The sequence below is a fragment of the Mus pahari genome, chromosome 3, assembly GCF_900095145.1.
Source record: "Mus pahari chromosome 3, PAHARI_EIJ_v1.1, whole genome shotgun sequence".
Classification (NCBI taxonomy): Eukaryota; Metazoa; Chordata; class Mammalia; order Rodentia; family Muridae; genus Mus; species Mus pahari.
Window position 1 is genome coordinate 162,547,525 of NC_034592.1, and position 15,663 is coordinate 162,563,187.

The following is a 15,663-nucleotide window of genomic DNA, read 5'->3' on the forward strand; positions in this document are numbered from 1 at the left end:
TGCTGTGGTTTTTTTCCCCCTCACAGACCAAACCTGACCAGGAGGTCGAAGTAGATAAAACATACAGCCTGTGTTTTATTCAAATTTGAAAACGCTCAAGAATCTTGTAACTGTTTGAACACACACACACACACACACACACACACACACACACCTGGCTGTTCCTTGGAATTTAGTCCTTCTGGCCTCTCAGGTCTGCTCAGTAGAGAATGGTACTTTGTTAAGCCCAGGCCTCACCCAGTCCCAGGGACAGTTTATCAAGTTCCAGAAGTTTCAGGCTCTTACAGTTGCACCCACGCTTTCCTTTTATGCTGTAGTCCTTTCTACTTGGTTTGGCCAGCTCCAGCCTTCCTCACTCAGTTATGGTCAAGTGAGTTCTCCTTGGCCTTCACCCTGACCTTTTGGCACACATCTAGATGTTTATAATAGCATGCTAGGAACTTTTCCTGCTTGGCACACTCCTATGCAACCCTAAAAACCCAAATTTAAGCTTCAGGTGCCACCTTCCTTGACCTCCCCAAGGCAGCTTCTTTCTCCCTTATTTCCCCACACTGGATCCTGACTGGTGCTTTGCCGACAGTACCTGTCTTTGCCCTGGAAATGGCAGCTCTTAAACTTCATACACAGGAATTTCCCTAAGTTTCGTTAATACCATCAGGATCCAGTGGTTCAGGGCTGATTCTTAATTCTTAGTCTTGGCTGCATTTGCCAAGACTCCACAAGGGGGCGCCTGAGACTGCACTGACTGAAGTGTCCTTCCTAGTCTGGAAAAAGTCTTCAGGGTCTGGGACCTACATCTCCTCTGGAGGTGGGGGCGTTGCCCAGAAAAAGAAGCAGGGCTAGGTTGAGGCTCCCTTATTCCCTGCCCTGCCTTCAGATGGGAGGAGCTGCCCAGGGACCTGAGAAGAGACTTGGCTCACCAGCCCCTCTGGATGTAGGCAGAGCTTATGTGCATTGACTGTTCCGAGCTATCTTCAAGTTGTGTGGCTTGACTTGTGCAGGCAACAGTCTGTGACAGCTACCTCTGGACAAATGCAGTGTCCCTCAGTCTGGAGAGTTAGGACTCCCGATAGCTGTTAATGGGGGAGAGGCTGAAGTCCTCCCTTGGGCTCCTGGGACCTTCTGCCAGTGTCAGGGGTTCCTTCGGTTTCCTCTTCCCTTGGGATGGCTTCTTGGGAGCTGTGGGAAAGATAAAGTTAGAATAGAGATGGCAGCAGCCGGTTTTTCTGGCTTTCTACTACTAGGCTCAGGAAAGTGCAACTTGGTGAAGTCTGTTGGCCACTCTTGTTCCTGACAAGGTAGTGAATGGCTGGAGCACGGGAGGAGAACCAAAGGGCCAACTCTCTCACAGAGCCTAACCCCAGAGTCTCTCTCACTGCCAGTGTGGCTGGGACTATGACTACAGGGGGTGGGCATCTGGTCTGGGCAATTAACACCCAGGACCTTCTGAGATGCTGGGTCTATGGTTCTGGGCCAATTAACTCATCGACCCTCAGTTTTCCCCACATGTGTCAAGCGGTGTTGATTCTACACGCTGGTCAGAGTGATAAGCCTCTGGCAGAGACAGCTACAAACCCCTCCCACTCGGCATGGCTCGAGTTAATCCTAGGATGTTTGACATCCTGCTAGGCAAAGTGGGAGCGTGACCCTCACGAGACACGAGCCTGTTCTCACTGGCTGTCTTACTCCATGTGAAAGGCAGAAGGTGAGACACCCATAACTCAGTGGACCACACCCCAGCCCATGCATACATAGCAGGAAGTGCTTGGAAACGACACAGAAACCCTGGCCTCCACTCGGAGCAAACACGGGCTGCGGTCAGTCCCTTTCCGGCAACAATGGTTTATTGTGGTGGCCCCAGCCCAGCCTGCTGAGCTGTAGCCTGGGCAAACATAGGGTACATGCATATTAGCTTAGGTGTTCAAAGACTCACCATTGTGCACTGGAGCAGGAAGTGCCCTGACACTCTTACCCAGGACCAGGCTGAGAGTCGGCTATCTTATCAGACAGAGTTGAGCTCAAAGGTACCGCCCTGGGCAAACATGTGAGCAACCCTGACACTGAAGGAACACATACCCCAGAGGCAGCTGGATGTGCCTCTGTGGCTGCCCAGAGGTTCACAAGAGGGCCCCAAGATGCCAGCCCCAGGGAGCTGCTTACAGGGGACGGTAGTAACTATCCTCAGTTCCCCATCTCTCTTTTGGAGACAGGGGCTCATATTGCCTCGGTTGGCCTTGTGACAGTTGAGGATCATAATGTAATTTACATTGTTCCCGTGGCTGGGTGTGGTAGTGCACACCTTTAATTCCAGCACTCAGGAGACAGAGGCAGGCCAATCTGTGAATTTGAGGATAGCCTGGACTACAGAGCAAGTTCCAGTCGGGGCTATATAGTGAGACCCTGTCTCAGAACAAACAAAAGAGCGAATCAGAACAAAAAACAAAACATTGTTCTCTGTGGAAGATGTCATTTCTTGAAGTGTTAGGTGTGAGATCCAGAGCCTCATGCACGCTAGGCAAGCCTTCTGCCAGCTGAGCTGCACCCCAGCCCCTCTCAGCCACACTCTTAACTCTTCAGTTTATGGAGCTCTGGTGTTGGTGGTCCTCTTGAGCGAAGGAAGCTAACTAAGGCCCAGGATTACCTCAAGGAGGTCATTTGGCCAGGATTCACAGAGACCTTTCCTGGAGAGGCTCAGGGCTTCTATCAGGCCCCAACTGGAACCCAGTTGCTATTCTTCAGGTGGCTAGAGACACTCATCACATTCCAGGCCCCATTTCCCCTCCCAGAGGTAGGTACCTTTGTCCTGCAGGTCTGAGGCCCGCTTCCTCTTCTGTTGCTGACTCTGTCGGTGGTCTTCAGCATGCCCCATCCCTGGCATGCTTGGCTCAGCACTTGCCTCAGAAATCAGACCCGCCTGGGCAGAAGGAGACACATTCAGGGCAAAGAACACCCTCTCCTGCTGGGCATCCGCCAGGACTACCTTGAATGAGTGACTGAGGACCCACCTTGGTGTCTAATGTGTCCGACTCTTCCAGTTGCTCCAGCTCTGGCCTTTGTGCTCTGACCTTCTTTGGCTCTAAAAGACACAAATGAAGTCAGCCAGACTGGCGGTCTTGGGCATACAGTCCCAGGACAAGAAAGAATAATGACTCATTAGATGAGGACATAGAGGGGCTGCCCCAGGGATCTTGCCAGAATCTAGGTTCACCTGCTAGGTAGCCCCCTGCTTGGCTTCTACAGCCCTGTGAGTTGGAGCCTTCCCTTAGAACATCATCTTCTGGACCTCACAGCCTCTATCCACAGTGCGGGAGACCCCGCTGGAGGCCCGCAGGCTGCCATTCACCTCCCTTCCCACTGCACATCACTTCCCACTGGACTGGTGCCCTGAGTGCTAATGTTACCTGTGGTCCCACCAGTGTCAGGCCTCTGCAGGCGAGGTCCTGGCCTTGGCCTTCCTCCAGCCTCCTCTGCAGTCCTTCCAGGAGAGGTCAGGCCCACACAGATCCCTGGGAGAGGGTGTGAGGTATCCTAGGAGAGGCAAATTAATGGTTTGAGTCTGTCTGTCTGTCTCTGTGTCTGTCTTTCTGTCTCTCTCTGTCTATTTTTGTCTTTGTCTGTCTGTTTCTCTTTGTTTCTGTCTGTCTGTCTCTGTGTCTGTCTTTCTGTCTCTCTCTGTCTATTTTTGTCTTTGTCTGTCTGTTTCTCTTTGTTTCTGTCTGTCTGTCTCTGTGTCTGTCTGTCTCTGTCTCTCTTTGTCTTTCTCTGCCTGTCTCTGTATCTGTCTCTGTGTGTCTCTCTCTCTGTGTCTGCCTCTCTGTTTCTGTCTGTTTATCTCTCTGTTTCGGTCTGTCTCTCTGTGTGTATCTGTCTGTCTGTCTCTCTCTGTCTCTCTTTCTCTGTCTCTCTCTGCCTGTCTCTGTCTCTGTCTCTGTCTCTGTCTCTGTCTCTGTTTCTGTCTCTCTCTCTCTCTCTCTCTCTCTCTCTCTCTCTCTGTATCTGTCTGTCTGTCTATCTCTCTGTGTGTATCTGTCTGTGTCTATCTGTGTCTGTCTGTCTTCTCTCTCTCTCTGTATACCCAAGCCAACTCAATCTTCAGACTATAGTAGGTGTTCAGTCCTTTCCATCCGAGTGTGAACAAGACAGGCTGCTCTTTGGTGTCAGCTGGTGGGGCAGAGGGAAGAAGGTAGCCCAAGGAGGTGCAACACTACCTACCCTACAGTGGAGCCGTGTAGAGCTGAGGACAGGGCTGGGATCCTTACCTTGGGAGTAGAGTATTCCTCAGACTCCTGAGCTCTGGTCTCTGTGCTGCCGTTACTGAGAGTATGGGAGCTGTGAACCAGGGGTCTGGACAAGGTGGGCAGCTGGGGGCTGGGAGTGTGGACAATTGTAGGGCTGAGTGGCAAAGGCTGGCCAGTCGACTTGGACATGTCCCGACACCGTCCTCGGTCAGAGAGGTCCAGAGGCTTGTCTGGGGGGCAGTCCTGAGCAGCTACATGTGTCTCCTTCCTCTGGGAGCTACCTTGGCCTGTGGATTGAGGGTGCCATCCATCAGGCTGGGGCTCTGTACTCAGAGCTGGCTTGGGGGCCTCACTGTCAGAGCCCTCAGAATCCGAGCCAGCTGGTGGGGAAGATGGCATCTCTTCTGGTGCAGATGGGACCCTCGACTTGGCAGTGCTTGCCCGTGCCCGTGCCCGCAGATGCTGCTGGACCAGAAGCAGGTGTAATGCTCCTTCCAGCCGTGGGTCCTGCATGCCCACCAAGGCACCAGGCTCCTCCCATGCCTCTGCCTCTCTAGCCTTCAGGCCTCGGGGCAGGGGGCTATTGGGAGCTGCAGCAGAAGCCAGGGGGCTACTGTGGGGGCTCTGCAGGCGCAGAGACAATTGTCGGTTCAGGAGGCAGAGGCGATCGGTCTGAAGGGAGTGTTTCAGGGTCTCATAGGCTATGGCTGATGGCCGGGAGGCCCGTAAGAAGCTAGGAGGAAGAGAAGAGTGATGTTAGTGACCCTTGGCTAGCAGCGACTGGCTGAGTGAGCTCCCAGAGGGAAGACAAAGGCGTGTCACTTCATGGAGCAGAAAGCTGAGGCCCGGGAAGGTCAGGCAAGCCACCTGACATCACATGGCTATGGGAGAGGGAAAGCTCTCAGGCCCTGACTCTGGAGGCCACCGGGTATAGAAAGTTTGGCCAAAGAGGATCCAAGGCCGGGACACTGGGTCCTAGGCCTTCTCCTGTGTCTTAGTTAGCTTTAACTGTCACTTGATCCAGCCTAGCGCTCCCTCAGAAGACAGTGTCAGTTGAGGGACTGCCCAGATGTGCTTGGCCAATGCACGGAGATTGTCTTGATTGTTAATTGAAGTAGGAGAGCCCAGCCCTTGGTGGGTGGGTAGATGCTCTTAGTCTGCATAAGAGAGCTAGCTAGCTAGCACCCTCTTCCGTTGTGCCTGCTGTATTTCCTTAGCTGTGAGCGAGTCGCCCCCTAGAGGTAATGCTGCACAGAGTAGCAAGCAGGCCTGTCTTTAAGTTCCTGCTTGAATTTCTGCCCTGACTTCCTTCCAGGATGAACTTTGACCTGTGAGCTGAACAAACCCTGTCCTCCCTTAAGTTGCTTTTGGTCAGAGATTTTGTTTAGCACAGCAACTGATAGTGAACTAGAAGATCCTGTGGAGGGAGCACTGGCTCCCTGGAGTGTCTGATCCTCCTGTCCATCCCTCAGCCCCAGTGGCTCTGCTAGGCAGTGAGACTCAGGCTTTACATAGGTCTTCTGAGGTCCTAGCTAAGGTGTATGTATACCAGTGTCCTGACCCCCTCGTGGCCTGGTCACTCAGAAGCTGTGGGAGCTGTGGACCAACCCAGATGTCTAGAAAAGTCAATCCAGGAAGAGGTGGGGTACCTGGAGGGATGCTAAGCAGCACTTCCCAGGCTGCTCACTGTTCCTCTACTATGGGGTGCCAGCAAAGAGTTGTTCCCTGTGGTGGGGGGTGACACCTCACCTGTCCACAGGGAGACCATGTTCGTACGTTGGGCTGGGTGGGGTGCTTCTCGTGGACGGCGGGGGTGTCTCATCAGCAGAACCGCTGTCTGGTGGGCAGGCCCTGGAGCCAGGCCGCACCACGGCTACCGTTGAGTGCAGTTGGTTGGAGATACACTGTGGGGTCTGTACAGGGTGGGTAGGTCAGCATGGCGGGGCACCTCACCCAGGCCTGCCTCCCCCACTTCATGGGAAGCTCACTATCCCTGTGTGGCCTGGGGATGGGAAGCTGGTAGAGAGTATCTCTCTCACAGTGGGATGATATTGCCAGCCCGCTTGCCTGGAAGGCACACAGTGTGGGGGTTGGTCAGGATGCCCGTCCTTACCATGTCTAGGACCCGTGGCTCTGGCAGGTTGGCGGCTGGGGAAACTCTGGCCACTGGGGAAGTCTTGTGGCTTGATGCTTTATCTATGGGAGGAGGAGTAACAAGGAGCTGTGGGGTCCCCCCCTGGGTCTCCACCCTCCCCATCCCTGCAGTCTCCCCCCCCCCAACCCTGCAGACCTGTGCCTGACTGCTCTTCTTCCACTTCCTCCGGGGCTCCTGGGGGGTTCTCAGTGGTACCCTTCCAGCTACTGGGGGAGGGGAGTGGCAAGGGTGATGGGGGCTCTGAGGTGCCCTCCCAGGCCTGCGGTGCGGTTTTGTCTCTGGAGAGGAACAGGGCCAATGATGACGATGCAGATGCAATAGCACCTGCCTGGGGCAGCCAGGCCACTCTGCGGGGCAGGGTTCTAGGAAGACGCAGGCCTGCTGAGCAGGTGTCTGGGCCCATGCCTCCCCACTCACCCCAGATTCCGAAGCCGCTTCACTTCTTCCTTCAGGATCTTGTTTTCCTCCCTCAGCCCATTCATCTCATTGGCTGCAAAGAGTGTTGTCAGTGAGAGTGGTGGTGGAGCAGGGAGGAGACAGGGATTCCCTCTGTCCCAGGAAAGCCCTCCTTGTCTTGCTCTAGCCTGGCACATTGCAGGAGGGATAGTGTTAAGTAAGCCCCAGTCTGAGGTTTGCAGAATGGATGAAACCTATACCCCAGCTTATGCCTAGAGCTCCCCCCAGGAAGGTCAGGTTAGTGGGGATGCCCCGGCCTAGAAGAGACACAGGCCACCAGGGGCCTCTTCCCATGTGTCTGGGAACCAGAGTATATCACATCTTTCTTTCCCAGTGGCTCTATGTGGGCTGGGCTGGCCCTGGGGACCCTGGACTGTGGGTGTGGCTCACTGAGGATGCAGAGATGCTGCAGGCTCTGCAGGTGTGCGCTTTCCAGTTCCAGCTGCTTCTTCCTGGCCAACTCCTGGGTGACCACGCATCGATCGCACAAGCCAGCCCGCAGCCTAGGGACAGGAGAAGCCACGCTGAGGCAGACACTCTGGATCCTTCTGCCTCGTTACTAGGATGGGTCTTGCCCTTCCCAACTGTGATCCATGGACCCCCAGGCCTGCCTCCTGCTGAGGGCTCAGCAGCCACTGTCATTGTGTTTGGAAAGGGATCTTGCAAAGGAGGCTCTCTTAAGGTTCTGCAAAGTCCTGCAGTGGAGACTCTGTCTGGTTTGGTCTGTGCTAAAGGTGCTCAGGTTGGCTCTGGAAGGAGCTCCCTCACCTGTTCTCCAGCACCCGCAGGTTCTCCTTCAGTGCCTTCTGCTGCTCCCGGAGCTGGTGATTCTTGGCAAAGAGCTCCTCTACTCTCTGTGCATCTCTGTTTGGCAAACAGCTGAGGTGGGTTGCTGGTCGTGGTGCCCAGTGTGGCCTGGGTTTGGTGCTCCTCCCTGGCAGCTCCCTGTGGGGACCTGTCTAGTCTTGTCTTTGTGTTACCTTAGCTATGGCACGTATGAACCTTGGTCTAGTTCAGCCACTCTGTTTGTTTGTTTGTTTTGAGACAGGGTTTCTCTGTGTAGACCTGGCTGTCCTGGAACTCACTCTGTAGACCAGGCTGGCCTCGAACTCAGAAATCCACCTGCTTCTGCCTCCCAAGTGCTGGGATTAAAGGCGTGCGCCACCACGCCCTAGTTCAGCTACTCTTAACCTGTGGGTTACGACCCCTTTGGGGTGTTGAACAACCCTTTCACACGGGTCTCCTAAGACCATTGGAAAACACAGGTAATTACATTATAATCCACAACAGTAACAAAATTACAGTTATGAAGTAGCAACAAAAATAAGTTTATGAGCAGGGGAGGGGGGTGGCGCACGCCTTTAGTCCCAGCACTTGGGAGGCAGAGGCAGGCGGATTTCTGAGTTCGAGCCCAGCTTGGTCTACAATGTGAGTTCCAGGACAGCCAGTGTTACACAGAGAAACCCTGTCTTGAAAAACCAAAAAAAAAAAAAAAAAAAAAGTTTATGGTTGGGGGTCACCTCAAAATGAGGAATTCTATTAAAGGGTTGCAGCATTTGGAAGCTTGAGAACCACTGGTCTAGTCAGAGATGGGACACAGGAGGGTGACATGCAGGTCAACCACAGCAATCGAGGTCACGTGTTGGACCTCACAAGTAATGTCATTGCTGCTGTAGTCTCCCTTGGTCCCCAAGTGGAGGGCCACATCAGACCGATTGGGACTGATGTCTCAATGGTCTGTCACATGAATAGTATGTCACCTTGGCCAAGGGACTCTCTGCCCCCTCCCTGCCATGCTAAGGCTAAGTTTCCCTTCTTCATTCAGGGACGCGGGGACCTCATGGGCAGTGTTGGTGACCATGGCTTGTGGGAGTAGCTGCCCTCCCATCTGCTCCTCTGGCTGGGCTGGGCTGACTCACCGGCACCGTTCTGAGTTCAGTTCTAGAAGCTTGTTCTGCAGGCCTGACAGAGAGGACAGAGAAGGTGCAAGTCAGGCCCGGCCCAGCTGTCCCCTCACAGCAGGGGTAGGGCTGAGGCAGGCCGTGGAAACTCTTGCCCCAGTTAGCATCTCCAGACCCCTGATATCTGCCTGACTCTTGGAAGCAGCCCCCTGGGAAAGGCGTGGAGAGGACACTCCATCTACAACTCTTTCCAGATGTCCTGGTTTCCTGAACTGTGGCCTGGGACTCTACCTCAGCATCTGATTAGAGGTTGATTCTAGAAGTGGCTAGCCGTCTGGGAGGGGCAGAGTATCCAAGAGGGGCTACTTTTTGAGGGGTAGGGAAGGGAAGCTACATACACCCTTAACTTCTCCTGGACCTGTCTGTTGGGTAGATCTGGTACCTGTCTTTCCCTACTAGTTAGGTTCTATTCAGTTCTCAAATCAACATAATCTCTGGGGGTGGGGCTAGCCATCTACTCTCTCAGCAACTACAAGTTCTTAGCCCCTGGGGTTCAGAAACCTCTGCCCCTCCCTGAGTTCCCGTGTACCCAGCCAAGTCCATTAGGTATAATGAGGGTTGTCTGCCAGCCCAAACCAACTGCCAAAAAAGGTCCACTCCTCTGTTAGGGAGTGGCCTAGTCTCCTCTTGGTCAGTGCTGACTCCAAGTCTCTCAAGCTCGAATCCTATTAACCTTCGCTTGAATCCCCAAGTGCACCCAGTAGGCATTTTTTTTTTCTTTCTGTTGCTTCTGGAACATTTCCCATAACACTAGCTGTGTGATCCACAGGCTTTCAGAGCAAGTCCCACGAGACCCTCTCTCACTGACACAGTTCTCTGGGAGCCAGTGAGGCTGATCCCGACCCGGGTAGGCCCAGGGATTCTGAGTGACTTCTTCCCTGGGGCTTGGGGGGTGTCTGGCTTCTTTGACCTTCACGTGGCCCTTTCCAAAAGGCCTCCAAGGTCTGAACTGTAATCTCCTCGGTGAAGTGGGTCAAGGGAACTCTGACCAGTGTGTGTGTGTGTGTGTGTGTGTGTGTGTGTGTGTGTGTGTGGTGTCTGTTCAGCGTCAGAGACACTTGGCCTTAGGACCCTCTCCCTCTGGGTTATGAGCTATTAGGTTAGACCTGCCAGTCTTCTGAGAGGACACAGCAGGGACATGCTTGGGGGCTGGATGTAGCTTGTGGTCATGAGGTATGGACAGTGACCCGTCAATATGCCCCTCTCCTGATCCATACCATAGGGTATGGTCTGAAGATATTCTGGGTAGGGCGGTCCAGGCTGGGCATCCGAACACTGCAGCTAGTGTTCTCAGGTCAGAGTTTGTTCTCCAGACAGACTCACTGCCCGTTAGAGAAGATACTCGGAAGTTCCCTGACAGGCTAAGACCCCCAAGACCAACTTCCTATGAGCGCAGTGGCGCCTTCCTTCCCCACTGTTCACTCACCCAGGACCTCCTTCTCATGGGCCTCCTTCAGCCTGTTCAGCGACTCCATGAAGCTATCCATGACTCCTTGTGCGCTGGCCACTTTGCACTAACTGTGAGGAGGCCTGGGACCTCTACTGCCCTTCTGTGTCCAGCCTGCAGAGAGGGGAGTGGGAAGAGGGTTGGTTTAGGTAGGGGCTATGGGCTGGAAAGTATGTAAACTTTACACACACACGTGGGGCACATCTGCTCACTGTGAGGGACTGTCTGGGGGCGAGGCAGAGAGTGAATGGCTAAAGGCTGGGACTGAAATGATTAATACTAGAATGTGCGTGGCGTCAGAGAATTGGGTATAAGCCTTGGCTTCTGGAGGCTGGGCTAGGGTTGGGGAAAAGGGACAGCTGGGGATCCTGAAGTATCATGGATTCCATTTCACACGGTGGCTCTGGTGGCCACAGGAACTCACTGAGCAAAGACATCTACACCTATGGTCCGAGGAGAGAAACCAGGAGGGAAATGAGCTCCCAGACTGGTTTTACAGACTCACCTGGGGTTCAATTGCCCCATAGCTGGCTACAGTGGTAGAGGTGACAGTTGGTGGCTCTGTGTTTGGTGGGTGAGTGGTGTGGGAATGAAGAATTGGGAGACTGGCAGCTGAGACTCATCTTAATGAGGGATGTCCTTGTGGGTTAACTAATCACCCCAAGGCTGAGGGCCAGAGGCTGAGGGCCCCAGTCTTAGGTTATGGAGCTCCAGCTGCCCTTTTCCTCTCCTGATTTCAATACAGTTATCACTTTCAACAGAATCATCTAATTTTCAAAACATCTCAAGGGATTTCTGTCCTAGTGGGAGAACTAAGGTTCAAAGAGATTTCGTCTCCATCTTTTTCACTGGGGGTCGGGGGTAGTAGATTTGAACTCAGACCTTGCTCATTCACCCAGTGTGAGCCTGGGATGTTTTCCATTGGGCCTGTATGCTCATCTGTGTAGGCTCTACCTTGCTAAAGGCCCAGAGGGTGAAACCAGCTGGCTGGGACAAACAGGGCTAGGAAGGGGCTGAGCCGAGACACCTGTAATTCCACCCAGACTTGCCCAACGGGTGGCTCTTCCCAGGCTCCCAGCTCCTGCTCTATGGACTGAAGCAACACTTGTAAGGGATCCTGAGGTGCCTGTAGGCTTGGGAGAGGCCTATGTGGGAGCTGGGTCCATATGCTGCCTTCTTTGTGCATTGCGGCCCATCTTTACGCACATGACTTGGCTGTGACTCTCAAGGTCCTGGGGGGTAATCCTGCATTTTCTGCTGTCCACTGGTTTAGTTCCCTCAGATGTAGACGGCACATACATCTATCCAGGGACCCATGGCCGTGACAAGACCAAGCACGGTTGTCCTGTTGCATATTGGGTAACAGTGCTGTAAGCAGACAGCAGATACACATGACTCAGATGAAGCAGACCCTACCGTGCCTGGGTCTAGCTCCCACCAGTCTGGAGTGTTGGGGGTTTAGGCAGGGAAAAGAAATGGAGGCTCTGTGAGTCTAGGCTAGTAAAGGTGACCAGCAGCTTGGGAATGAAGGGAACTCTGCAGGTGAGTGTGGGTTCTTTCAGAAGTCAAGGCTGTGTTTTGCGTCCAGGTGTAGGGAGCTGTGAAGGGGACCAAGCCTACAAGAGTAAGTCTTGCTGCCATCTTAAATCCAGAAGAAGGGTGATACCCAGGAGAGCGTGAGGGTTTGGACCTGCGAGGTGATGGGAGTGAGCTGGGACTCGAACTCTGTGCCTTAGGGTCCCAGGAAAGGGGTAAGGGGTAAGGGGACCCCTCACTCTCACATCCAGGCCGGAAGGTCTGTGAGACACTGCATTCTCGGGAAGGAGGGGCTAGAAGGACGAGATTGCTGGATTAGCCTCTGCTCCACTTGCTGCTGCTCCCTGGGCAGTTGAGGAGGCAAGCACAAAGTTGGGAGCAGCTGCCACCTACACAGACCTTCAGGCCTACTGTGCCTCCCTTCGTCTGTGAGGAGCCAAAGCTTCCCAGAGGAAGGAGGCTGGATGTGAGGTATGGCTTCTGTGTGGACAGGTTGAGTGCTCCTCAGACCAACTCAGTGCAGTTCCCCGGAACCAAATAGAGCATGTCCCTAAGCTGAGCGCTTCCCCTGTCAGAGCCTAGGAGAGCACAGCGAGGAAGCCCGAGGGACAGCAGAAGCCTTCTGTCACAGGTCCTCACGGGGAAGGCACACAGTAAGCTCTGCCTGCCTCCCAGGACGTGTACTTGAACCTCAGGTTCCCTCCCGTTCCCCCGCCCCTCCCAGTCCCTCACATGCTCCAAGGATCCTTACATGTCTCAAGGGCTCCTATTTGCAACTCTGGGTCCCCATCTACCTCCTAGGGCACCCATGTGTCTCGTGAGGCCTCCAGTACTGCAAGGGCTCTTACTCCCCTCTCAGGAGTTCTACCTGAACCTCAGATCCCCCCACACCTGTTCAATGGGGCCCCTATATGTTCTGTAGAGCTCCCACCTGCTTCTCAGGGTCCCCACCTGCTCCTCAGTCTCACCTGCCTCCAAGGAGCCCCACCCGAACCTCAGACTCTTTACTTGCCCCTCACATCTCCCCTTGAGTGGCCTCTGAGAACAGGCAGGGACTTTCCATAGCCAATCAGCAGGCTGATGTCCCTGAGGAGAGCTACTACCTCAGCCCAGAGTGTTAGCCTGGGCTTTGAATGTGCTTCTTGTCCTTCCTAGTCTTGGGTCAGTTGCTTTACCCCCTGAGCCCATGTTTCCTCATCTGGGGGTAATAATGCACCCTGTCTTATACTGAGTTTTCTGTGAGTTCCCACCAGTATTAAATGTTCCAGGAAGAAGGTAGGTGGCACATATTCTGTGTGTGACAGAGGGAATCCTGAACCTCTTATCTCCCTCACATATAGACCCCTGGCAGCTAACAGTGCCCACCCTCATTATGAACAACCTGAATCTCACAAAAAGACCTTTTGTAGGAAGTCAGATCCATCCCCGAGTTCAGAGAAGAGGCCTGTCATCAACAGAGGTCACAAAGTGCTTACTAGTCCATGGGTCTTGGTGACCATTCTCAGGGAAGGTGCCATCCATTCCCTGTAGATAAAGACTCATGGCCCCAGCTGTAGCTCCCAATAAGACAGTGTCATCTGGCCCAGTGGCAAAGCCCAAGTGGTAGGTCAGTGGCCATATCTGGGTGTTGTTCTCTGGGGCAGCTGGAACCCCTGGACTCCTCCTGCTGCTTGGCCATGTCACTGGTGGGTAATGGTAGCTGGCTTCATTCCCTCTCAGGAGTGCTAAGTCAGAGGAGGCCGATGACAGTCACCCTGTCTGGCTGTCCTTAATGCCTTGCCCCCCTTCTTATATCAGGCCCTCAAGGGATGAGGACTCTTCAGCAGACCTGGTTTTGTGTCTTTAAGGATGGGCTGATGGTCTATTCATCTGATATATACCTAGCCACAAAAATCAGCTCTGACCACGGTGGTGGTAACAGCGGCAGTTGCTGTTGCACACTGTACCTCTGTATCTGTATTTCACTAGGGATTTTCTGGCTCAGGCAAGCTAACATCATCCCAGCGTTTAGCCAAGGAAGCCAAGCTGTTACTTGGACTACCTTGGCAGGGCCAAGCAACACCACCAGAACACAGTTGGAGCCCACTTGACCTCGGAGGAAGTATTGAGCATCTCATGCTATGGAATCAGCTTGCAGACATGGGGCAGACCAGAGGCAAGAAGGCAGAAGTTGGATTTGAACCAGAGTCTAGCTGGTCCATCTCATCTCATTCTCTGTGTGGGATGCTGCTGTGATGGACAAAGCATCCCACAGTGGCTTCGGACAAGCTACTTGTGTGGTTGTGCCTTGGTTTTCCCATTCGTAAATCTGGTAGTGGTGACTGGGGAGCCAGGAGGAGCCTGGTATGTAGTGGGAGCTTCCGTGTGTGCTCCAGAGGGTCAGACAGGGAACAGAGTACTTCTAAGCCATGTGTTCCCACATCTTACCATGGTCACCCATGGCAGCGCCTATTTGATAGAGACTTGAGATCAGAAATGTTATCTATCTACAATCACCAGCTCACACGAGATATGGCCTAGACACAAAAAGACCTCCTGGCAACCGCTTTGGTCAGTCGGGTCGTGGGCTTTACCAAGAGACGCTTTCTTGGTGGCTTTGGATCTCTCTGACACATAGGCCCCGATAGACAGGCAGCCACCACAGACAGAGCAACGCTTTCAGTTTGAGAAACCCACATCTGAGTCCACATTGAGCCCAAAGCAAACGCCTTTGCACGACTTCAGCCCATTCCCCCCCGCCACACACACCCCTTGCATGGGGTTAGGGATGGCTGTGTACACACAGGCAAGTGGGCACGGACATTTGCATGCCCAATGCTTGTGCGCACACCGGGCACAAGTAAAAGAATAAGGCAGCTTAGGTAACAGGTCAGGTAACAGAGGGCCCTGCAACCTGACTCCAGCCTTCCAGGCCTGGGGGCGGGGGACAGAATAGGCTAGTGATTGATTGATCCTACTGTCGCCCAATGCCTGCTTAAGTATTTCATCCACTGCCTCAATCTTAGGGCCTGACAATGTCCCCGGGCAAGCTCTGAGCTATGGGTGGCTGGACCCGGCCTTGCGCTCCCTTCTTTTCCATGGCTGCAAAGTCTCCGGACCCACAAGGAAGTGGACAGTGAGTGATCCAAGACACAGGCCACCAGCCTATTTCTAGGTCCTGAAACCCCTTGCAGAGATGGGGGCCACAGTGTCACACCAGGCTTTGCTTTTGCTGCACCCAAATCGCTGCCCAGAAATCCTCGAGTCTTTCTCCTCTTTGCTTGGTCTCCAGGACCAGGCATCAGGTAATCCTCCATACCACACACAGTGGAGGCAGGCCAGCCGGCCTGTCCCTGCCTCCCGCCTCCCAGGCTTTATGCTTCCTGTCTCCGGCCTCCTGCTCAGAAGCCTGAGCTGGGTCTCTAGCCCCCATGGTGAGCTCCCCAACCACTCCAGTCCACCCAGCTCCTGGAAGGGCCCTGTCTGCTGTAACCGTGTACTCACATGGCCACTTGGCCAGCCTTGGACCTCCAGGGGCCTCGGTCCTCAGTGATCCCCACCTGGGAGAGATAGGAGCGAGCAGTATGAACTTGCAAGACAGAATTTTGACCAAACCCGCCCGACAGGTTTCCGATTCTCCCAGCCGGGAGCTGCAAGGAGGCAGGGACTGACTAAAGCCGCCAGACTGGTCTGGCCATCTCCGGGAGAGTGGAAGAACCGGCTGGCCATGTGCATAGAGCTGAATTGTTTCTCCCTAATCCGAGCCGCCTGGGTGCCTCAGCTTGACTATCTCCGGAGCATCCTGTGCGACTGTGGACAGGAGTACTGGCTAGCCCAGAGCACAGGCAGGCTGTGTGGGCCTTTATGAAGGAAGGGGAGATGCTGTTGGCC

At 54.0% G+C, this 15,663-nt stretch overlaps 1 protein-coding gene across 1 annotated transcript; it reads right to left on the reverse strand.

Annotated features, from left to right (window-relative positions):
* Positions 1 to 1,057: 1,057 nt before the first annotated feature.
* On the reverse strand, positions 1,058 to 15,379 carry Rbbp8nl (RBBP8 N-terminal like). The gene is made up of 14 exons (XM_021194891.2): positions 15,277 to 15,379; positions 10,237 to 10,371; positions 8,769 to 8,811; positions 7,618 to 7,713; positions 7,240 to 7,352; positions 6,811 to 6,883; positions 6,529 to 6,671; positions 6,352 to 6,434; positions 5,988 to 6,151; positions 4,260 to 4,971; positions 3,402 to 3,528; positions 3,006 to 3,076; positions 2,797 to 2,914; positions 1,058 to 1,179 (listed from the first exon to the last, which is right to left on the reverse strand). The coding sequence occupies exons 2-14, from the start codon at positions 10,295 to 10,297 to the stop codon at positions 1,058 to 1,060; spliced, it is 1,926 nt and encodes a 641-aa protein (XP_021050550.2). The 5' UTR covers positions 10,298 to 10,371; positions 15,277 to 15,379.
* Positions 15,380 to 15,663: the final 284 nt, after the last annotated feature.

What these genes read in the sequence shown, in the direction of transcription:
- Rbbp8nl (XM_021194891.2), bottom strand. Translation starts at nt 10,297, where the DNA reads ATGGATAGCTTCATGGAGTCGCTGAACAGGCTGAAGGAGGCCCATGAG. An exon ending in AGCCACGGGTCCTAGACATG is followed by an intron (nt 6,152 to 6,351) that starts GTAAGGACGGGC and finishes CACCCTGTACAG; the next exon opens with ACCCCACAGTGTATCTCCAA. An exon ending in TGACACTGGTGGGACCACAG is followed by an intron (nt 3,077 to 3,401) that starts GTAACATTAGCA and finishes TGTGTCTTTTAG; the next exon opens with AGCCAAAGAAGGTCAGAGCA.